This window comes from Colletotrichum gloeosporioides, assembly GCF_011800055.1.
Source record: "Colletotrichum gloeosporioides strain Lc1 chromosome Unknown consensus_9, whole genome shotgun sequence".
Lineage (NCBI taxonomy): Eukaryota > Fungi > Ascomycota > Sordariomycetes > Glomerellales > Glomerellaceae > Colletotrichum > Colletotrichum gloeosporioides.
In genome coordinates this window covers 265,039-288,129 of record NW_025544654.1, presented here as the reverse complement: position 1 = coordinate 288,129, position 23,091 = coordinate 265,039, and the positions used below count along the sequence as shown (strand labels likewise).

Here is a 23,091-nt window from a genome sequence, read left to right as displayed (position 1 = left end):
AAATTTTACAATTCCTTGTTCTCGCAGTTGATCATTCTTATGATCTATGACTTGGGGCTGAACATACCTCCCACGGAAGCTCCTCCGAAGGAATACTGCAGTCCGGGGACGCATACCCACTCCGAAGGTGGCAGACGGGAGAGAACCAACGACGAACGCAGAGCAGTGCTAGGTGCTTTTCTTATTACTTCCATGTGGGTTATCTCTCCAGCCTCCAACTTGTTTCTTGTGATTCCAGGCTACTCCCAGCTACCCTTTCAGCTCCTTTAATGACATATGCATAATTACAGGGCCTCGTACGCCACGAAGGGACCAGAAGGGGTGCGTTGGTCTACGGTCCTTGACGAATACGCCAATCTTCTCGTTCAAACCGACCTCAACCAGGACAAAAGCCTCGTCGCTTTGGTTCGCATGCAGTTGATCATCAATCAAATACAGAGTATTAATATGATGGGGTCGAATCCAAATCAGGAGTTGCGCGAACTGTATACGTCCACCCTGCGCTCGCAGCTTCAAGCTATCATTAGCACAGAGCAGCTCGGCCCGGCTGCATCCACATACCGTAAGTGCACGGTCATTAGGATGTGATTGGTGACATATATTTTGAGCATCGTTGACATTCATGATCCATAGCCGCTGTGCTTGAACACTACCATTTCACCGAGCTTCTCATTCTCGAGTCGTCCTTATGTTCATCACATCAATCCACTGATCCCGATCTGAAGAGATTTGAGGTCTACCAAGGGCAACTGAACTCGGTCAGAGCATGGCTCAGCACTTTCTATACAACTGACGTCCGATTATATGGCGACATGGCGCTGTTCAGCTACTCTGAGCTGGTCCGGGTCATGGTATCCTTGCACAAGTTGAACACACTGGATGACACTGCTTGGTCGCGCTCTGGTGTTAGGCAAACGCTTGATCTGATTCCGACTCTGGACAAACTCATTGCAGTCTTCGAGCAACTGAGAGCTGCCAGTGTTCTATGGTCTCCTGCCTGCGGGGCAGGGGAAGACGAGGCGTTTACGTGGGCTATCACGGTTTTCCAAGGCATGAGGAAGGCATGGAAGGATGAAATGACGGGTTTCGAGGACTTTGGCAGCGGCAACGTGGGGGTTGTATCACATAGTTTGATGGCCATGCCTACGTACAGCGCTACCGATGCATGGTGGTCAGATGTATTCAATATCTGACAGTATCTCAGCGTCAAGCGGGAAACAATGGATAATCACTATCTCAGTTCTTAGTCTATAATGAATAGCGGGACAAGCACAAAAGGTTGGATGCAGTCTGCCGATGGTGTGTATACGCACTACCGAACAGCGTTGGTGTTTAAGCTGGGCATATCCTAGACATGTTCAGGTCCACGCGTGAGCTTGAACCCACCACTGACGAGATTCTGGAAAACACCGTCCGGATCATAGTCCTTCGCAATCTTCAGAAGTCGCGCCTTATTCTCCGCTCTGTAGCTGGTGAAGGGATCTTGAAACTGGCTGGCGTAGTTGGTGTACTTGAACCCGTTATACAGCCCCCTTTCCCTTGCGGCAGCATTCACGCGGTCCTCGATACGCTGCTGTGTGGCGTAGACAATCTTGTCGTCCTCGGCATTTTTCCACATGGCGATGATGTTCAGAAACCCGAGAGGCCGTTCTTGCTCGGCAAAGCTGGTGGGGTTCCCGCCGTTACGCTTAGCGAAATCGAACTCGGCGCGCGTGAAGATCTGGAGCTGCAATTGCTGTGTCGCGATATCCTCGATGGCCTTGGCCTCTTCGCGCCAGATTTCGAAAGCCGTCTGCATCATTTCCGCGTCCAGTACGAATGAGGTCGTCCAGAAGGAGTTGCGGGTCACACCGCCCGGGAATACAAGGCCATCGGCGATCTCAGCGTGGTATGCGTTGGTCTCCGTGATGTTTCTGGGTCCGACACTGTAGAAACCGTCAAATACTGCAGGGTGCTTGTTGTCGGTGAAGGTGTCGGCGTGTGTGAGAATAACTATCCCAGTCGGAGGAGCGTCCTTGTTGTAGTCCCAGAGCAGTACGCTGAAGCTCTTGGGATCGGTTGCTACGAGTTGATCGCCCCAGTTGACGAAGGCTGTGATGGATGACGCGTTGGAGGCGCCGTCGTATTCCAGCTGACCTGTCCACAGTTGTCCCTGCTCATAGGCGTCGAAAGTGAACTTAGTGACAATACCAAAGTTGCTTCCACCGCCGCGGAGAGCCCAGTACAGGTCAGGGTGGGAGTTGGGAGACGCCGTGACGATGCTGCCATTGCCCAAGACAACTTCGTAGTCTAAAACGTTGTCACATGTCATGCCATGGAGGTTGCTCAACCAAGAGATCCCGCCTGCAGACGGTCAGCGTACAACACAGAGACAAGCCGTAGGGAATAGACATACCGCCTAGAGTGAGACCGCCGACGCCGACGCCGAACATCCTTCCACCAGGGATGGTGAGGTTTTGCTCTTGTAGGATGGGATACACGCTGGACCACCGGCCACCAGGCCCGACAACAGCCGACTTTTTGTCATCACTCACGACGGTTTCGTTCATACGGGCGAGGTCAACCACCAAACCGTCCTCGATGGTGGATGCTTCGAACGAGTAGTGACCTCCACTCTTGACTGCAAATTGACACTGGCCATCTCGAGCAATGACAACTGCCCTCGAAACTTCATTTGCGCTCGCAGGGGCAAAAAAGCAGGTCGGAGAGGCGGAACTTTGGATAGTCGACCAGAAGGATGTCTGATCCAAGGCGTACGCAGTTTCGTTTCTCAGAAGAACCTGGTTCGGGAACTCCTGGTGGAGGTTGCGATACTTTCACGCACGGTAAGTATACTTTCATTCTTTTGATCTTTCCTTCGTTTTACGCTTATAAAAAAATAAGTGCCAGGATGGACCTACAACTCCGTCACAGCCATGGAAAGCGATTGCCTTGGCGTGACTGAAAGCAGTGAAGCCGGCCAAAATGGCAGCAGCGATTGACCACGAGAAACACATCGTGGTTCAGGCGGAAATCAGTGTGGGAAACAGGTGTGTTAGGAACGATGGTGATGCAGAACCACCTGCTTTGAACACAGTGTCGAGGTTCATGATGGGGTCATATTATAGATTATCCTCAGCAACAAGAGATGCATGCCAGCGGTACGGAGACCGAATGGCTCGCAAACAAACAATCATTGTGCCCATTCGGCACCCGAACTAGAAGCGCCGTCTGCATCGAGTGCTCGGGTATCCGCGGACTTGCACCAGGGCAAGGAAGCAGGCCTAGTCAGTGGATGTTTCTGTCGTGGACAGCATCACGATTGGATACCACGTGGATACTTGCTTAGTAGTGAGTGTCGCCGTAAGCATACCTAAACAGAGTTTTTCTTAGTGGTGCGAACCCCCACGCCACGCAAACTGTCTCGAAAGTTAATTAGCAGAAGCTCGTCCACGCACGGCCGCGGGCCCAACGGCTGCCGAAATAACTTGCATGCACTGCTAGTATTGGGACAAACCTACCACTGCCGTTCATCCCAACCTTCTTCCTCCCGTGGCTGTAATTACAACGTCAAGCTCTGAGCGCCATAATCGTTACGCAGAGCTTATGATCCAATCACAAAACAAATCTTAATCACGGCGACTTCGTTCCAATAATTTGGTTCCTTGCACACACACTCACACCGATCACCTGTGCTCACTAAAGTAGTTTCAAAGGATCAATGGATCCGAAAACACCTGAGCGATATCCTCGCAGCAGCCTTATCGCAATCCGACCACTATCTTAGGGATTCAAGAGCTGGTCACTTTGATATGCGTACTAATACAAGACACGGAATCTCTCAGGGGAATCATCACAGACTGTAGCTCTTTTTCTGGTGCTGGAGTATCCTCCTGTTTTCGAACTCAATTCAGACCATGTCTACCACACTTCAACGGAACATGTATAGTAACCGATAGAAAAGGAAACTTCGCCATGTCAGCCTTGCCTGTCTGTTTACATTGAATCATCGTATCCTTGTAAGAATGTATCTTCTGCCTATGTGAGCATCGTCTGGCCATGTCTATTCGTATTGCTCTTTCATTATAAATTCATGGTGTCATACTTATCTGGAGACTGACTAGCATTCATGGGAAGCCTTTGTCATTCACAATTAGGTTGGTGCATCTTTTTGGGTCCCTCATGGGAACGGCATGCATGATGTAGTAGAATAGACAACATACAACAGAGGCTTATTTAATCCAGGCAGCATTGAAGAACGATTCACGCATGTGACGGCCCAGAAGGCTGCGGCGAGGTCTTGGCTGCATGTGGTCATGTGCCCGTCAGCGCTGCATGGAAAATCAGGCTGCCTCCTCCTTCTTTGGGGTCTACAGACGCGGATGTACACAGGAAGATAATTTCCGTGGTTTTGGCTGCTTTCCGACCACTGGGCTTGAAAGAAGTAGCCCCATTGATAGATCCACCAATGAATGACGAACCAGTCAGAGAAATCATCGGAGAATGCGGCTGTCTTTTGGTTCTTAGGGATGGAATTGTCCATTTTGTACACCAGTCTGCAAAAGACTTTCTGTTCGAACAATGTCTCGATGAGGTTATGCCTTTGGGAATCAGCCATCAACATACCATGCTGTTCTCGAACGCGTTGCGAGCTTTGTCAGTCACCCTTCGGAAAAACATACCAAATATGACCGTATATGGAGATCTCGGAGACGAAACAACGATTCCCGACCCTGATCCTCTTATACCAATTGAGTATGCGTGTGCTCATTGGGCTCAACATCTATGCGAGGGACTCACGCCTACAGCGCAAGAGTTTGATCAAGTCCACGCCTTTTTGAGAGAACATTACTTGCACTGGCTGGAAGCTATGAGTCTGATCCGAAGCATGTACGAGAGCATAGCTTGCATTCTCAGGCTGAAAACATTTGATCCAGGTATGCTTGCGACAAAGAGAGGCTTAGGTCGAGCCCAATATTGACTAATCGTATTCAGAATTGTGCAGAGTCATCTTCGCTCGCAAATCTTGTTCATGACGCCTCTCGATTTGCCAAATATTTCTGCGCCGGCATAGAAGAAGATCCACTGCAAGTATATTCATCTGTACTGTTTGCTCCTACCCGTAGCATTATCAAAACTCTATACCAGCATGAGGAGCCGCAAGGGTGGTCCGTACAGATGGTACCCCCAAGAGACGATGAATGGGGAAGGTGTTTACAAACTATTGAGTTGACTCAACCGTGTGAACTTGCAAGTGTGGTGTTCTCCTCAGATGGGAAGGCCCTGGCACTGGATGTTGGCCTGGGAGATATACAAGTACGAGACGCTGAGACAGGGGGTTGGCTCAATGTCATTGAGACTGAACTGTACTGCTGCTCATCTTTGGCTACTTCTGGTGGTCATATCCTTGCCGCGGCTTCCGGCGGCGACGTCTTCTTGTTTAACATGTTGACAGGCGAGGAGGTTGGCGAACCAATTGAGACTCGGGACGTCGCCTTTGCACCCAACGGATCAGTTCTAGTAACGGGCTCAACGGAAGGAGCTGTACGTTTATGGGACACGCAAACACGCGAATGTCAGCGAACACTACAGGCGAACAACCAGAGGGTCTCTGTTGAATCGGTTGCATTTTCGTCGACTGGTCTCTACATTGCAGCCGCCGTTGACAGCGTTATCATGGTTTGGGATGTGAATACGTCCTCGCACTTGCGGGCATTAATCAGCCACAAAGAGACGGTCAAACTAGTTGCGTTTGCTTCCGATAACTACCACCTTCAGTCTGCATCTTCAGATAGTACGGTAAAGACGTGGGATGTGGCCACCTCATCATGTCTCAGGACGACAAACATTCCCATGGGGCGATGGGAAAAGGTGGCCTTTTCAAACAACCTAACCAAGGTTGCTTGCACATGTTCTTTCAGTCCGATTCAACTTTGGGATGCCACAACGGGCTGCCTGCTTGAGACACTGCAGCAAGACGGTGACATTCAATCCCTGGCGTTCTCCCCAGACGACGATTTGCTCATGTCTGCGACGTATTTTGATGGCACCATAAGCCTTTGGGATCTTACAAATAACATAGAATCCGATCTCAAACCGCTTAGCCAAAAGGATCAACACATCTGCTCGATCGCGTTCTCTTCCGATGGGTCCCACATTGCAGTGTTATCGGCTAGCGATTTGAAGATTTGGGATACCAATACGGGCCAATGTTTGCAGAAGCTCGACGAATGGAAGGCATCTTACAGCGGAGCATCGGTAATATTCGGCAGCAACGGTATCCTGCTTGCGAAGAAGTCCGAAGGCAATGGAAATGTTGCTGAGATATGGAACGTTAGTACAGCGACGTGCCTGCAATCACTCGCTGATGAAAGGATCTCTACCATTAGAGGTCTAGAGTTCTCACCCGACAGCGCCACACTTTCGATACTGACCGAAGACATCGTCAGTCTCTGGGACGTTGCTGAAGGCAGTTGCAGAGTAGTTTACAAGATGCCTGATCACCGCTACGCGTCTAACGACGTGAAGTCTTCAGAGACAGGATTTCACCTTTACAACTACGATTGGGAAGACGGCGAAAGAGCTATTAGGTGGGAAGGCAAAACAACTGCTGCCCCCATGGGGATTGGAGTTGCGCCACTTGAACCACTTCATATTCCAGGCTACAGTATCCAGAACCACCAGACATGGGTCAAAAAGGATGGGGAGAATATTCTTAGGATTCCTCCAGAATATCGAGCTACTACCTACGCCATTCGGGGCTCGATGATGGCGCTGGGTGATGACGCAGGCCGCGTTACCATTCTGCGATTCACGTAGTTGGCTTGCAAACGTACCTAGGTGCACCAACATGCAGGTTTTCTACCTGCGCATATCTCAACCCTCCTAGTCTGATCATCTCAAATGTTTAGCATCCGACTCCTGCCACGGGAACTTAGTCTCAATTGACCGAATGAGGTTCTCATGGTGTGCAGATTTGGGGTTGATAGAAACCTCGAATGGTGCCGGATGGCTGATCACACCCGGATTGAACTCTGCTTCAGGCTCAATCACTTTACCGTCGACAACAGGGCTCTCGATATTGAATACGGCAAGCGATTGTGCGAAGTTGAGGAATAACGAGTTCTCAGCAAGAATCTGTCCAGCACATATGCGACGACCATAGCCGAAAACAATCTTACGCGGATCCTTTTCTGGCTTGGGGCCTTGAAATCGTTCTGGTCGGAATTCCATGGGGTCTTGGTAGACCTCGGGGTCATGGGTAAACCACCTTTGAGAGTTAGTATACGTTGCATTAAGGTCCCTCTCACCTTTCCAAGCCTGGAATTAAAGACGAGGTATGAGTTTGAAAACGAACACAAGACATACCATACGTTTGGCATCAAGTATGAATCTTTCGGAATCAAACAATTGCCAAAGACAACATCTTGATCACATGAATGCGGAAGACCCATGGGACCAATGGGATGCCACCGTAGGATCTCTAGAACGATTGCTTCGATGTACGGCAACTTATCGCGATCTTCAAGATTAGGAAGGCGCTCGCTGCCAATGACACGGTCGATCTCTTCCTGTGCCTTCTTCTGCACCTCGGGGTACTTTGCCATCGCGAGGAAGAATGTGGCTATTGATGCGACAGACTAGGCGATGTGTCAGCTTCATCAGCTCCCACAGTAGTGGACACAACGAGATATGACATACCGTATCTGCTCCGCCACCGAATAGGGATGCTGCAGTCCACTTGTTGTTGTGCACGTTCTCGGGGGTGTCTTCGCTGCTCAACATCGCTCGTGAGAGATACGATTCGTTCTTCTTCCCCGAAGCCAACTGGTCTTCTACGAATTTGTATCCGGTGTCGACGGTCTCTTTTAGTTCAACAGCCCACTTGTTGGCGATTTTCTTCCATCCAGCTCCGGGAAACCATTCAGGAACATATCGCACTGCAGGAATTCAGCGATGTCTGGAATAAAGCTACGGGGAAAAGAAATGAAGATAATCACTTACGAATTGGGATGATGTCGACAAGAAAGTTCCCAGGGGTAGCTGCGTAGGCAAAGTGTTCCATAGCGTCATTCATCATCCCAGTCAAGGGGTCTTTCTTGAACTGTTCGGCATTGTAGCCGTAGACAATATTCAGAATGACAGAGCCAGCTTCTCTGAACCCCACATCCGCCGTCAGCAGATAGTAGAGGCATGTCCATTGATAGTTTTACTGACCTTGCGATATGCTCCGTGAGTTTCTTCGGGTTGTCGAGTACATGCAAGAGGAAGTGGCCGACCTCGGCCTCTTGCAACGTATTGTACTGTGCTGCCGTTGATCTCGTTCCAAGAATCCGAGAAAAGACTTTCCGATGGAGGCGCAGAGTGTCATCGTATCTCAGCTGCCCTGTGCCGTCGTTCCATCCGACCCTGGTAGCTAGTCAGATCCCGAGAAGAGAGGTAATTGGTGCTAGGAGAGCTATATCCTTACATTTCGCCTGCAAGGACGATGGTCGGCCGGGACGAAAACTCGGAGGAACGCTTGTCAAGCATTTCAGATGCTACCTGGGCATCATTGATGATAATCAATGTCTTACCAAGCACCTGTACGGAGCTGATCGGACCTGCACAGAGGGTGTGAGCCAAAATACTCGGTGAGTGATAGTCGTGCAATATCTTGCAGCCTTACCATATAGATCCTTGTGCTTCAGCCAAAAGCGAGCTGCGAATTCGGTCGGCTGAGGCAAGTCGCGAATATTCCCAACGAGCGGCAGCCCCTTTGGGCCGGGTGGAAGAGGGGGGCGGCTGGCATTCTTCCTCGCTTGGAGAAGCTTATCGACGATGAAGACCGCAAGAATGGTGGCAGCGAAGCCAATGAACAGAGAAGAATCTTTCATCGTGGAGAACGGGAACTCTATTGCATGTGACGAAAGTCCCTTTGGTCGACAGTTTCGGAGACCGGGAACCAGGGAAGGTTTCTCGTATTATGTAGTAGGATCTCCCAAACCTAGTCGTGACCCCGCCGCCCAAGTCATGGTCAGTGGGACCTCTATCATACGCAGGTGACGAAAGTGCCGACCTCATGAGATGAACCTCTCACATGGCGAAAGAATGACTACTCCACAGACGGGGTTAAGATAATGGCGTAGTGTGGACTGCAGTCAGCTTACCGTCGTGCCGAGATCTGAAGTGTTAATCATGCTTCATGCGGGAAAGGGCCCGAACAAGGGAAGGGTTTCATTGAAGTTGGGTCGCGCGAATCATATCGGCAAGATATCCGCTGCGTCCGCTAGCTCCGTGTTGTCGCGAAGCGGAGTGCCTCCGGGCCATGCATTTGGCCGTGGCGATGGCCGCACGCTGCAGCGGCCCATATCACGGGCATATGGTGGTTACGTGGGAACGCGGCATTTGGTGGAGAAGCCGAGCAGAACCCGTCTTTGAGCCTCAAGTTCACAGATCAGCCTGGAGACTGCCCCAATCATCTGACGCGGTTTACCAATCGTGACTTCTGTTTCTGTCTCGGTATGTGGGATCTGGAGCTTCCTCGTCAGTCATTGCTTTTTCCCGAAATTCTCGAGCCTGCCTGTTTCTATCCATGTCGGTCAAGGAACCCGGGCTCCACCGAGTTAAACCAAAATACGTGTAGTTCGGCGATGTGATCCCACCCGGTCATGCATGTAACCATATGAGACAGCATTGTTCAGGTTACATGCAGATGTTGCGTTCAATCAATCCAGTAAGCCCTAGGGTCTATCGGAAGACCACTTCATACGATTTACCGTTTGTGTCAAATCTTCCCATGCAGTGGAAAAGCTTGGACCATACAGAGGTTCAAGACTCGGCGAGGTTCACTAATTGGTCGTCGGTAACATACAGCTGATGAAACGTATTCCATCACTTCTCATGGACCCCTCTGACCTCGTACAAAGGTTCACACATCCAACACCGGACCCGAATCCCCGTAAATCGGATCTTTTGCAAACCATTCGAGTTTGCTGATGGTCGCAACCTTGCTCTCCTCCCCCTTCTTGCCATAGCACATGTCCCAATGACATCCGACAGGATAGCTCCCCACCATCTCGAACCGTCCGTCGATATCCTCTAGCAGCCTATGGGATACCCCAGCAGGGACAACAATGACATCTCCCTTCTCCACCACCGGTTCGACACGGCCCTCATTCTCCTCTCCTCCAAAGCACAGCCTTGCCCGCCCATTGCTGATGCAAAGCAGCTCATGGGTCGTGCTGTGAAAGTGAGACGTGCTGTACATGGTATATCGCCATTGCGGCTCGACGACGCCGACTGAGGAAAGATGCGCCTCTATGGAGGACGCGCTTGTAGATGGGAAGGCGGAATGGTAGATCAGCAATGGCTTGTTCTGGATGCTGGTGTTTGGAAGCAAGCCATGTGCCGGGATGAAGTGCTTAGAGACGCGCAAAGACGAAAGCGGCGTCAGTGAGAGTTCAGAGCTCATTGTAGGCTTTGTGCAGAGTTTTGTAGATTGTATCGAGAGTGTTGACGCAGTTATCGCTTCGTAAGTTGGACTGACGAAGTTGAAGACGACTCAAGGATGGGTGAAGTTGAGGGAACGCAAGTGTGACGTCATATGAGCGGGTTGTGAGTGTAAATGTCATGTCTGACGACTTTCATGCCTGAACTCCCGTTCATCGCTGCAGCTCGTCCATTATGAAATATTGTAAGATTGAATAAAAGCTAGAACAGCCCGATTAATTGAGGTAAACAAAGAAGCATTGAAATAAGATGCAGAAAGTGAGTTCAGGGGTCACCCGAAGTCCAGCCATGAGAAAGATAACGGGGAACAAGCTTGCAATTCTGTTCTTCTAATTCGCAAGTACCGATTCCTGGGTTGTTGCCACTGCAGGTCCCAAAAGTTGCATTTATAATGACCTCTGATTTGTTCCCCCTGGAATGGATAGGCTGGTGGGTATTTACCAGTTCGCCTTCATTCCTAATAGAGAAAACCGTAAATCCTACTGTCGCGCAACCAATCAAGACACTCCAAGACCTCAGCGCCTGCAATTCACGCCGAAATAGGTATCCAACGTAAGACCACGATAGGGGACCATGGCCCTGCGTACTCTCCATCAAAGCTGACGTGTCTATTCACTCAGTACTCCGGGCCAAAGTTCCATCTTACTCTATTCAGTCCGTAACGCCAAAATCCGATAACCCGGCAAAATATTCTCATGCAACGTCTTTCCAAGACTCTTGAATCGAAGCCCAGTACTTCTCGGGGTGCATGCGCATGTGTCCCACGTGGTCGCTGTCCTCGAACACAACGGCCTTGTGCTCAAAACCCGCCTTCTCTCCTGCGGCGATATTCTCCTCAATCTCGGTGTATGAGATGATCCTGTCGCTCTTGCCGTAGAAATATAACCTACGCAGGTTCTGCGGCACAAACGTGATATCGTTGGAAGCCTTCATGCTGAAGACGGGAGCTGGCTCGGAGCCCGTGGCGAGCTGGTAGCCACGGTGCACCGCCAACAAAAAGCCGACAAACGTTTGTGTGACGATGTAAGGCAGCGGGACAAACGGCGCGACAGCCATCGCAGCCGCGTTGGCCCAGCGCTTCAACGTCTCCCATGTCATGTAAGGGCTCCCCGGCGTCGAGTCCCAGACGGTGAGGCGATGCGGCATCGGCTTGCTGTACCTGTCGCGGTACGCCTTGAGGGCGGAGGCGTAGTTGATGGCGCCCGTGTTGGACATGCCGTGCGTGAGGACGGCGTCCTCGTCGGGGGTGCCGAGGACCTCGGGCGGGTAGGCGCCCTCGACGACGGGGGCCATGCTGGCGGCGCGCTGTTGCAGGCTCTCGGAGATGGCCTTCACGATCGGTGAGAGTACGGCGATCTGTTTGGCGTGCGGGTAGAGTTTGCTGTAGCCCTCGATGTATTTCACGACGTGCTTCGGTACGGCGTCGCCCCAGCTGAAGATGATGACGACCCGCGGATGGCCGGAAGGGCGCGTCGTGCCCTCTGCGAGTTCCTCGCCGTCGCGGACGAAGACTTGATCGTTGATGGCCGTGAAGCCGGGGAAAGGGGCTGCTTTCGGTGCCATCGTGAGTCTTTTTCTTCACAAAAAATACAGAAAATGAGCGTAATGTGACCGGTGAGCACTGTTAGTGATTAAAGATGACAGCAAAGTTCAAAGTGCAGCGCGCGTCAGCAGGGAATGACAGGATTCATATGTTGTCGCTGGCCAAGCAGAGACTTCCTGATGAGTGATCCGCTCCATCTCGGCGATATCTTATCAAGGGCTCCGAACCCAGTGCCAAGGGAACGGGTCTACGCGGCGGCGCCGCATTGTTGGGACACCGTGGATCCTACGGCCGTCTGTTGGGACTGAATCGGAGCATTTGTAGCCTTACGAGGGTCCTAATCTGAGATGGACCGTGGGGACTTCAGTCGAGGTACGGCGCGTACAAAAGACGCGGCATCTCTTAATTCGGCAGCGTTGTCCGTGTTTGTCAAGCCCCCTTTCTCTTAGTGAGTGGCTTGGATGAGGTGAGATTTTTGAGTGAGAGCGCCACTGAAATATGAGCTGGCCAATATCAGTAAACATCCGATTCCGGCCCACTTACCGAGGCAGAAGGACTCACCGATAGCACAAGCGCAGGAGGATTCAGCGGACGATGGCAGAGTCAGGTGACAGCCTTAGAAGCCGAGGCACAACTGAGCGGGATGTCGGGCGAAACAGCTGCCGACCAGCCAGAAGAGGGCGGAATTGGAGATTCAGTCCGCTGAATTGTAAAAGATGGCCGCGCTGTTCCAGAACGTGGTCCACTGTGACCCCTGTGTTTTGGGAGAGGAGCTTCCCCGGATTCTAGTGACGTGGGATGCATTTTCAATTGCCATAGCTTTCTTCATCTTCATACAGACTGTATTACTGATCCTTTGAGCTCACGACTGTCCGTTGTACCCGGTACTTCTCTATTTCTTGGTCCATTGAGCGTTTATGTGGCTATATCGAGCAGAATAGTCTTCAACTCATCCTTGTGTTCTGCTCCTCAGGGTGTACCCTCGACCTTCATCAAGCCAGCTCATCTTACCTGCGACTTCAAATGGCATCCACATCAGAACAGCTGGTTCCCTTCAATGATGCGACTCACGTAACAAAAGTAGACTCAAACGTCTACCTCGCCAATCTTGCATCTGCCTGGTGCATAGGCTCAGGTCCGTAACTGGACGCGCGCATCTCACACAGCCCATCCCATCTGACGCAGCTCTCACAGTACCAAACGGCGGCTACGTCGCCTCCGTCATCCTCCGCGCCGCGTCCGTCCACCTCGCCGCACGCGGCCAGCCGGACACCATCTCGGCTCACTTCGAGTACCCAAACCGCACGGAGGTCGGGCCGGCCATCCTCATCGTCGAAGAGGTAAAACTCGGCCGCAACCTGTCAACGGTGCACATCACGCTCTACCAGCACGAGCTCCTCCAGTCCGCGCCGTGGTTCAGCGCCAAGTCGCGCAGAAATGTCCTCGCCTACCTCACCAACGCGCGCATAAGCCTCGAAAAGGGCCTCACCCTCGACAGCGGGTGGACGATGGCGCCCCCGCTGAAGCCGGTGGACTTCGCCGCGCTTGGCCTGGACAAGGATCCCCACTGGTTCCGACGGGACAAGATGACGGCCCGCGCCGTGTCGTTCGCCCGCGCGCACAACAACCTCGAGCACTACGTCCCGCGCGAGGGCGTGCGCCGTGGCATGGCGGACATGTGGCTGCGCTTCAAGGCCGGGCAGAGGTTCACGAACGCGTCGCTGGGCTACATTGCTGATGCGTATCCGACCATCGTCGAGGCGTGGCGGCCACGGCGCGGCGAGGAACAGACGCCGTTCCGGTCGGATGAGATGTTTTGGTACCCCACGCTGTCGCTGAATCTCGACGTGAAAAGAGCGCTGCCCGAGGACGGCGTCGAATGGTTGTTTATCAGGTGTTTAGCGAAGGTCATTCGGAACGGAAGACTAGACCTAGAAGTGATCATCTTAGATCAGGACCAGAACGTAGTGGCCTTGAGCAATCATGTCAATATGGTCTTGTCGGCTGAGCGAAATCTCATGGACAGGAGTCACTCGAAGGAGAAGTTGTAGGGGCACAAGGTGGATATTTGTAAAGCTGAAAGATGATCGTGCTGTAGAGGGTCAATAGAGCTGGCGTTTTGGCGTTCCACAACACTGTCAGATCGGTTGCGCCCACTCCCACAACTGGACCAGGCCAATGGCATAGATCCAGTACAATTAGGCCGCTTCTTTTTAACCCGTGACTCGGACAATCTTTCATACTTGAGCTCATTTTTTTCCACATGTCTCGGTGCTCTTCATGCTCTCCACTCACTTCCCCGGCTGCGGTTCAGGGACTTTGGTTCACGATAAGTCCCACTCATGACCCGCTGTTCTCATCATCGTGCATCTATGAGCTGCAACCACACCGTCTCTGACCAACCATTGGTTTCTGTCTACAGAAATCCGATATCGGCTCAATGGTCTAGTGGTATGATTCGCCCTTCGGGTGCTTGTGCAACATCACAACCCTTCCGCACAGCGGGAATGGGCGAGGTCTCGGGTTCGATCCCCGATTGAGCCCTCGCAATCGTTTTTGATTTTTGCTACAACTGTGAACCTAGGCTGTTTTTGCTCAGGGAAGGAACCCCTCATGTTTTACGACGATTGATGATACTAGCTGTCTTCTATAGTAAAAGGATCTGGTTGCGAAAGAAGGGGGATGTGCTTAATTAGATTCAATTGAATTTTCCCCTTCTGTGGTGAGGTGTATTTAGATTACCCAGAGCTCCGAATAACCTAGACGAGGTTTTCCAGTGTCCTATTCAAGAGGCAAACGCCTTGGGTCCTGTAGCCACGGGCGCCAAGATGCCATGCAGCGCCAGCTCTTCTATGAAGTTGAAAAGAACAAAGTCGCATCCCCTCTTTACAACCACGTTGATGGTCACGGGCATCGACACCTCCTGGTGAGTGACGTTACTGTAATACGAAACCTGTCCAATGGGAATTGTAAAGTCAGCGCTGCCAAAGTATGATGCCAGGATTGATCCAGCCTCCTTGGACCCAGTGGCATCAGGAAGTGCTGCGCCAGGCGAGTCGTTCAGGTAGGCCTCTCGGAACGACGGCAAGCCGCCTGTGCCGATGTCGTAGATCAAGATAGATTCCGAACAGCTGTCTTCCGTGCTAAACAGGACCTCGCTGTGCCAAGACTCTGAATCGTCGTGTCTTCGCTGCAGCGCTTCGGTATGTTCTTTGGCGTCTAGTGTGCGATTCCACCAGGACGAACGGAACGGTTGATCCAACGCAGGAAAATTGGGGCTGAAGTAGTCCAGGAGGGGGGTGGCCACGACCTTGAGCTGCGTGTAGGTCCAGAGAGTCCTCAAATCGGTCAGAATGCCATCGTAGACACGCCCAGTGACGCTTTCAACTTTCTCAGTGATGTTGATCTTCTCAATTGACAGGCCCATGGTCTGCGTAACCTGATCCAAGAAGCTCTGAAGGACAACCTCCGCCGCTGGGTTCCTAAGGGGAAGACGATCCGTAGGGTAGAAGATGCGTTTCGGAAAGCTACGTGCATCCGGTACTTCGAGTTCAGGAAGGTCGTTGAGATCGCTGCCTTGATGAAGTGCGGGATCGTACCAAACCTTGGCGAATTGGACCCAATCTCGAGGATCTCTGGCAAAGACACCCGCAGTATCAGTTCCGTAAGATATGGGCATGGCCCCAGTCAAGTCGATGATTCCCTGCGAGGGGCGATTCCCGTACACGCCTGCAAACGCCGCCGGCTGGCGCATGGACTGGCCAGTGTCGGAGCCGATAGCAAAGTCTAGCCACTCATAAGCCGCGATCGAACAAGCACCGCCGGCGGACGATGCGGAACAGCTCAGATATCCATCCCCACGAGGGTTCTGGGGGTAGTAGACATCGGTCCACTCCCAAGCGTGGGCTGCGGACGCAAACTGAGACGTCTTTTGCTTTCCCACGACAACGCCCCCGAGGTCGATGATGCGTTGAATGGATGGGGCTGTTGCGTTTGCCTCGCCTATCATACTCGTCCAGGCCTTACTCCCCAGCGTCGTCTTCAGGCCTTTGACATCGTAGATGTCTTTCACGCCAACTCTCTTGCCAGCTAGGGGTCGAGTGTCGACTTGACTGTAGAGGCGCGATGGAACAGGAACTAGCGGATAGCCCCATTCAGGATCGACGAGGTTCAGAATTTTGTGTTCTCCATCTGATTCGTAAACGCCATGTACAAAATTGCTGTAGGTATCCGTGTACAGACGAAAGACTTTAGATAGTTTGATGGTTCCTTCGTCGGATTCTAGAAGCACTGGTCCTGGAGGGGGTACTGATGATGTCGAGTTGGTCGAAGCAGGCAAGAACAGGATCTGCGACCCGATAGACTCAACCAAGCTGCGTGCGGTAGGATCCAGCCCTGAGGAGTAGTTTGAGCTGATGATGATGGTTTCCAGGAAGTCTTCGGTAAACACGTCGTCCTCGGCGAGGTACCTATCAAAAGTATCCTGCAGTAACTGAGCTGTAATGAGCGGGCTTGTGGCAACGATATGCGTCGCCGCAACGGTGACCGGCTTGTAGTTCAGGGGTGCCTCCAATAGAGGTGACGCGGATGTCGCTAGGAAGCTGCTGTTCCCCACCTGGAAAATGGAATCAAGTCCATTGATCGCCTGGACAGGAACGAGCGGGCTTCGTAGAGCCAGGGCACTGGCGATGCCAGCCAGGCAAACCAATTGAAGGCCTTGGTTCAACATCAGCGATAAGTCGAATGAGTGGTCTGGGAATCCTGGCGTGGCGCCATGTTGGTACGGATAGACCGAGTCTTCTCCAGCGTATAAATACATCGTAATTGCAGTACTTGCAGCTTCCTCGTGAGGATTGATCCTGTTGTGAGTGTATATTCCACAAGCCAAGAAATCCAGACGTCACTCGTGGCGCCTCCACTGATAAGACCTGCATGTCTCAAATCAGACGAACATGCCGTTCCCCGCTTGTCTGCTCCGACTCCGGGGCCGATGCATGGCGTTTGAGCCCCGATGCAACGGACTATCTCCACCTTTTCTCATATCCGAGCGGAACACATATTCCGCTTCCGTCGCTCGGCGTCGACTGGCCACTGTCAAGTCCAACCACGCGAGATTCTCACGTCGAGTATGACCTCAATTAGAACATATGGGACGGGCCTTATCTCCTTTCTTACGTTATCTTGGCTGTCACCGTTATTTCCTCCACAAAGGTCCGTCGGGGACAATCTACCAACAGGATGTACTACCTACCTGGACGTAACAACTCTAGCAAGGGACCGGCTGGGGCTATTATCAATCCAATCCCATTTTCTAGTCAAATGTTTTGTAGAAGTCAATTCTTGGACCAGAATTTGCGAGTCAATTAAACGTAATAATCTGCTCTAAAACAGTTGCCTGGACACGACCTGCCGTGCAGGGTAGCTTAAAGCAGATGGATACACGTAAAATTGTGTGTATACAAGGGGGAGGCAGGATTCTCCAGAACAGCTTTCATCTAATCCAGATGAGAAGAAAGTAATATGTGTGTATTCACAGCAATGGTTGTGATTCGCCAGCCTTGTCCTTTGGGGCTGAATTTCTGTCTCATTCTCAAGCCATCTTCATCTAACAAGCTGCGGATTGAGAACTCTTTGGCTCCTAAAAGATTGCAAGGAGACTTGGAGCCCTCCCGAAATACAAGTTAAGTTCTCTGACCCCTGCCACAACCCCAACGTCTTTTCATAATTTTGGTCCCGCTAAGCGACCTGTCTAAGCAAGAACCGTTATCTTCACCCCGACCGCCAAGCCCCTCAGCCCAGCGACGGAGCAAGCAGAATGTATGTGTGAACCTAGTGAATGAGAAAACGTTATGCTTGAAGGAACATCCCAACTCCTCTCCTCACGGGCGGTCCATAGTTTGGCTGGTACTGTGAGTTGCTTACCACGCCAAAGACATTTAAAACAGCTGAACAGGGTTATGCAACATCCCAAGCGGCATTAACTCACTACTAGTTTGCATAACTGGGGCTGAAGATCCAATAGCCTATTGGTGGGCAGGTATGGCCTTTGAAGGAGTCGCTGCCCTGCAAGCTGGGCATAAGCGTGTAAGCCGAGCTTTGTCTTCAAGCGGCCTGGAAATGCGAAGGCTGTCTAGAGAGCCTGTGGCTCGTACATATCTTTTGAAGAGCTTCGGATAGGCTATGGCCAAGAACGCTTATTGAGCACGTCTCATTGGGCAGTTCGCTTTGCAGACATGCCTTCGATGGTGCCTGTCGTGGCGTTGCTTGAAAGTGTTCATTTTGAATAAGCATCTGCTATTCTCTAGAAATCCCAGATCGCTGACAAAACCCTTCTGTAGGTGGCAATGATGAGGCCGTTTGCACGCTTCCCGCCGCGCCACGCCCCCCCCCCTTGTCCACAGATGATACTACCACTGCCAAGCCGCTGACACTGGGGTATTGAGAATCTGACAATATCATCAACTCAGCCTCGAGCCTGGCAAAATCGTAATCGGTCTCTCCGTACTCGTAAATTTAGCTTCTCGACTTCCAAGTAGGCCACGATAAGACTATAAGTAGGACATTCTCGCACGGCAACAGATTGCTTTCTCCTCACAAGCTTCTTCACCAGTCCAGACTTAACTTTCAACTTCTCGTCATCTCAGAAAACAACCGCCAACTCTAGACGATCAAATCCAAAGTTGGATTCCAATATACTAAGTCTTCATTCACGCAGCTCAAACATATTCAATATGCACATCACTCAGACCTTTGCACAATTCCTTCTTATGGCCACCATGGCCGCCGGCCTGCCCCAGCCCACCGCCAACGAGCCGTAAGTGTTTATTGAGGCGCCAACTTCGCAGACCATAGCCAGAAACTGACACAGGACGAACAGTGAGGCGCAGGACATCGAGAAGCGTATCGAACTCAGCCCTGAAGGGTCAGACCCCTTGAAGTGGTGCAGCCAGCACCGCCCCGCCAAGGACGAGCTCCAGCTGATCAGCTTCGTGGGCCACTACACCCATTTCAACGGCCAAAAGATCGGCTCCCACGCCTCCCAAGGCTGGGCCTATCTCCTCGACCAGTCGTGCAGCCGTCTCGTCCACGTGGCCCCGTACGAGCCCATAGGCAGCGGCGCCGGCCACAAGGCCTTGATGGGAATGTCCTACGACGGCGCCGGCCCCGAGCCCGGCTGGCAGATCACCATCGAAGCGATCGCCCGCTATCTGGGCCCCAACCAGGGAGCCGCCAGTGCCATTGTCAGCATCAACGGGGAGAAGAAGCCAAGTGTCTGCACCGGTCCCAAGAGCGACAGAAACAAGCTGAACGTCAACAAATACAGCGTCTGCAACTTCAAGCCCGGCTCCGTCTGGCCCAAGCCCTGGTGGCCTTACGGCAACGGCTACAACTAGAACGCCTTGGGAAGGCACACACAGACAGGGACATGTGCATTACCTCGAGGGTACTTGTGTTTTAGCTGGAAGGGCAATCAGGGACATTCATTTTGTTGCGATGGACATTAGCTTCAACTAGAAGGGCCTGGTGGAGGCACATGCACATAGAAAGTACACGGGTCATGGAGTCATGGTTGGAGTTACCTTCGGGTGTTAGACTTTCTTTCTGTTTTCTCTCAATCATCAATGTCGTTTGTTTCTCGGGTAGACGCATCCTTCGGGCGTACTTTCAAATATATTATTGGGTCAAGTGTTTCTCGCCGGCTTGATAACGCCCCCAGATGTAAACTCGCAAAGGTCCACGAGCCCGATCATTCAAGGTACAACCATGGATGACCATGTCGCACTATGCCAAGAGAATAGGTGACAATTGCGGACGACCGCAGATCGTGTAGCCAGGCGTTTCGCTCTCATCGCGTACGGGATATCAATCCATTCTCGTACATTGAGGCTCAGCAAGCCAGCCGTCTTTTCCATTCGAGCTTGGTCATTGGTCCTCACTACTAGCTACAGAGCAGCCATGCCATCGAATAACCGCGAAAGACCTTCGAGACTCGAGCGCACATCCCACGAGAGGATATTCATAACGCTCCCACAGGACTATGGACGCAGCTACGAGAAGGAGGAGATAACCCTTCAGGACAGACAACCCCAGACTTCCGCCAGCGTCTCGGGAGGTCGCCCGCCCCTGACGATCAACATCACCAGTGCCCCGCAAGACCACGAGAGCTGGTACTCCCTACCTCCTATTATCAGCATTGGGCCTGAGCAGTCACGGCCGATCCCACCTCACCGACTTACAAGTGCTGTGATGCAGCAGCTATACCCACATCTGAATCGCGAGACGGCGCCGCCTTACTCCGAGGACGACCCGGAAGCACCGAAAACAGACGAGCCTCGGCAAACCCAGGAGCCAGAGGATGACTTCATCAAAAGGGGCCATAATTCCACGACCAGGATGGTGGATCCTGGGCAGCATGCCATCGTGGCTCGAGGTGCTGTGTATGGGCCCTTTCCTGGCGTTGCCGGTTCGTGAGTAGAGTCATGTTGAGCGTTTCCTTTGTTGCTGATGCTGACCTAGGCATCGTGAAGTTTTCATCTTCTTCGTTCACCGCGACATGAACGCAACACGGAGGTGGTGACCGTAGGGTACCCCGGTGGGGTTCTTGTACCGGTCTAGTCTCGAACAGCTCAAATTCCAAGGCTGGAGAGAGCTCGCCACCAAGACCCTACGCAGAGGGGCAGTTTCCCAGCTAACGCGAACGGCAACAGACGTCGAGACAGTCCGTGATCATATCGCACGCTTCACCGAATCAGGCCTGATTACGGCCGACAGACGCGACTTCGAGTTTGACATGACCATATGCTGTACCGGCTTCGACGTCGCGTACACGCCCCATTTGTGCGTTGACGCCCTCGTTTTGTTGATTTCCTTGGCCTACTCCCTGGCACAGGCTCTAGCTAGAGTGTTCACAGTCTAGGCTTTATTTGTCAATCCTTCTTCCCTTCTAACTTTTCTTCCGCAGTTTGCCGCCTGGAGGCGCACCTTGTTAACTGCCAAGTTGCAAAGCTGAAGAAGAAAGACTAAACTAAACTAAAGAACGCAGGATCTGTCCGTGAACTTATAGGCTATGGCCGATCTTTTGGAGTATTCCGTTGAACAGGTGGAGTTCTGCGAGTAGGATATAGCCCCCCTTCTCAGATGTTGTGGAATCTTCCATGAACGAAGGCACAGCCTTGAGGTAGGGAGTAGCCCGTGACACTCCCCCCTTCACCGGAAAGAAAGGAGATTCAGCTAACTGGGGCCTCCAATGAGGCAGCCCGGTCAAGGGTCGAGAGTGCGTCAAGATGCGGGAAGCATGGGTCGAGAAACCGCGCGTTCATCTGAACACGGCCACGCCGGGTTTCCCCAACTTCATTCACATCGGCGGGCCCACGGGGAACTGGGGCTCGGGCTGTGAGTACGGATGAGAATACGAAATCTCCAACGCCGAACATAGCCTGGCCCATGAGCGAAGGTTCAGACGTATTTGTCATGGACTCCAATCAGCCGCCCGACTCGAAGAAATCGGAGCGTGATTTCGAGACATCATTCCTCTCGTTGAAAGCAGTCGAATGCACCGAGGGCATGTCTTCCTACGAAAGGGAATTAGGCACTGCGGCCAAAGTCCAGGGCTTACTTCAAACCAAGATGGCCAGGGTTTTGAGATTATAGGAGCCAAATATCGACTCTATCCATGCTTTCGCAACTACCATGGAAGCATTCTTGATGGGAGATTGCACGAGCAAGAAATTTCCTCGGTAAAGAAGAACATCTCAGGTGTCCAATTACAAGGCGCAGGAGCATCCAACATAACAATTTATGGACACATTGTCGATCGTCAACGGCAATGGCTATGATGCTAGCGACATCAGCGCCGCAAATATAGATAATGACTGGTTAGTCCTAAATCAAACGGATGGTACAGTCAAGATACCACGCGGCTGCTTGAGAGCGATGCATCTCAAGGCGTTCTCAAGCATATCCCACGGGCTCAGCTCAACGCTTCATGGTACATGCTTCCTAAAAGAGTTTACTCGCATCAAAGACCAGCCCGGCGGAGGAGGATATGATATCAACTGTGGAGAGAAATTGTTCTTGGGTCCATTGTCCAGTCAAGGCAATTTGACATGCGAATCTATTCTAGCTGCGTATAGCGGAATGGCCCAAGCCATCACCAGTCATTTGAGAGCCACTACTCTCGACCCTAAAGGTGTTCATGTCCCCGTCAACGGAACCGGGAAAATGACAACAATCTGCATCCGTGCGGAATGGTCGTGGTTAGCCTATACGGGTATTCTCCTGATCCCGTCCGCCTGCTTGTTCTTGTTTACCTTCGTAGAGAGTTGCAGAGAAAGGAGCCAGCGGCCGATATGGAAGTCTTCAATTCTTCCGCTATTATTTTACGATGTGAGCGTGAACCATACGCTCACGGGAACTGATTACGATACGCACCACCGTAGTGCAATGCCATTACTGCAACTCGGTGACTTGAAGTTGTTGGCGAACACAACAGCAGCACGTTTTAGTGCAGATAGAGACACACCTAGATTTGTAGTTGTGAAGGAGAAAGAGTTCGCAGATATAGAATGAAGCTAGCTGAGGTAGACTTTAGGATAGAAGTCCCTTTGCGGAACAATGTGCCAGTCGCCATTCTCATGGTAGAGAGACTTCAAAGGTATTCACACTGGCTTCCAATAGTAACAAGTTCTGGATGTGTTCCAACGCGGCGCCAACGAGCTGTATTCCTTGCTTGAGGGAATTGTATGCCTGATGCATGTCCGGGGGGAGGGAGCCTGTAAATATGACGACAGAAGAAAACGTCGCGCACTAACTAGCAGACTTATTCCCCAAACTGTTCATACTTTCATGGAGGTAGGAGAGGCAAATAAACGGGGCACGTGTGCGCATTTCTGCATTTCTCCGCTGTTGGTCAGCCCTTTTTCAGCCCTTTTCCTGGCCAGCAGCGAGCGAACGGGCGTGCCAAGTCCTCTCATCACCCCCAAAGCCGAAAGTGGTATGACGCGTCAGAACGCGCTTTGCATCCCAGCCGGCAGCGGCTGAGAACAGTTGCATGGTCGTTGGCGTTGCTAAGGTGGACA

General features: G+C 51.9%; 9 protein-coding genes across 9 annotated transcripts; 4 read left to right on the top strand and 5 right to left on the bottom strand.

Annotated features, from left to right (window-relative positions):
• Positions 1-276: 276 nt before the first annotated feature.
• GCG54_00003059 (uncharacterized protein) lies at positions 277-1,193 on the top strand (the record flags this gene model as incomplete). Its single annotated transcript, XM_045403137.1, has 2 exons — positions 277-562; positions 634-1,193. The coding sequence occupies 2 exons, from the start codon at positions 277-279 to the stop codon at positions 1,191-1,193; spliced, it is 846 nt and encodes a 281-aa protein (XP_045270040.1).
• Positions 1,194-1,348: 155 nt separating this feature from the next.
• Positions 1,349-2,996, bottom strand: GCG54_00003058 (putative FAD-linked oxidoreductase; the record flags this gene model as incomplete). Its single annotated transcript, XM_045403136.1, has 3 exons — positions 1,349-2,343; positions 2,396-2,813; positions 2,901-2,996. The coding sequence occupies 3 exons, from the start codon at positions 2,994-2,996 to the stop codon at positions 1,349-1,351; spliced, it is 1,509 nt and encodes a 502-aa protein (XP_045270039.1).
• Positions 2,997-4,666: 1,670 nt separating this feature from the next.
• Positions 4,667-6,798, top strand: GCG54_00003057 (uncharacterized protein; the record flags this gene model as incomplete). The annotated part of the gene is made up of 2 exons (XM_045403135.1): positions 4,667-4,916; positions 5,252-6,798. 2 exons carry the CDS (start codon positions 4,667-4,669, stop codon positions 6,796-6,798), a joined length of 1,797 nt encoding a protein of 598 aa, XP_045270038.1.
• Positions 6,799-6,873: 75 nt separating this feature from the next.
• On the bottom strand, positions 6,874-8,870 carry GCG54_00003056 (Multifunctional cytochrome P450 monooxygenase; the record flags this gene model as incomplete). The annotated part of the gene is made up of 7 exons (XM_045403134.1): positions 6,874-7,249; positions 7,348-7,619; positions 7,681-7,919; positions 7,984-8,135; positions 8,197-8,388; positions 8,450-8,582; positions 8,648-8,870. Coding segments are annotated over 7 exons (1,587 nt in total), but the record flags the coding sequence as incomplete, so codon positions are not given.
• Positions 8,871-9,889: 1,019 nt separating this feature from the next.
• On the bottom strand, positions 9,890-10,432 carry GCG54_00003055 (uncharacterized protein; the record flags this gene model as incomplete). Its single annotated transcript, XM_045403133.1, has 1 exon — positions 9,890-10,432. One exon carries the CDS (start codon positions 10,430-10,432, stop codon positions 9,890-9,892), a length of 543 nt encoding a protein of 180 aa, XP_045270036.1.
• A 731-nt stretch (positions 10,433-11,163) lies between these two features.
• Positions 11,164-12,033, bottom strand: GCG54_00003054 (uncharacterized protein; the record flags this gene model as incomplete). The annotated part of the gene is made up of 1 exon (XM_045403132.1): positions 11,164-12,033. One exon carries the CDS (start codon positions 12,031-12,033, stop codon positions 11,164-11,166), a length of 870 nt encoding a protein of 289 aa, XP_045270035.1.
• A 1,003-nt stretch (positions 12,034-13,036) lies between these two features.
• On the top strand, positions 13,037-14,064 carry GCG54_00003053 (uncharacterized protein; the record flags this gene model as incomplete). Its single annotated transcript, XM_045403131.1, has 2 exons — positions 13,037-13,148; positions 13,208-14,064. The coding sequence occupies 2 exons, from the start codon at positions 13,037-13,039 to the stop codon at positions 14,062-14,064; spliced, it is 969 nt and encodes a 322-aa protein (XP_045270034.1).
• Positions 14,065-14,798: 734 nt separating this feature from the next.
• On the bottom strand, positions 14,799-16,832 carry GCG54_00003052 (Glutamyl-tRNA(Gln) amidotransferase subunit A; the record flags this gene model as incomplete). Its single annotated transcript, XM_045403130.1, has 1 exon — positions 14,799-16,832. One exon carries the CDS (start codon positions 16,830-16,832, stop codon positions 14,799-14,801), a length of 2,034 nt encoding a protein of 677 aa, XP_045270033.1.
• Positions 16,833-18,744: 1,912 nt separating this feature from the next.
• GCG54_00003051 (uncharacterized protein) lies at positions 18,745-19,407 on the top strand (the record flags this gene model as incomplete). The annotated part of the gene is made up of 2 exons (XM_045403129.1): positions 18,745-18,827; positions 18,891-19,407. The coding sequence occupies 2 exons, from the start codon at positions 18,745-18,747 to the stop codon at positions 19,405-19,407; spliced, it is 600 nt and encodes a 199-aa protein (XP_045270032.1).
• Positions 19,408-23,091: the final 3,684 nt, after the last annotated feature.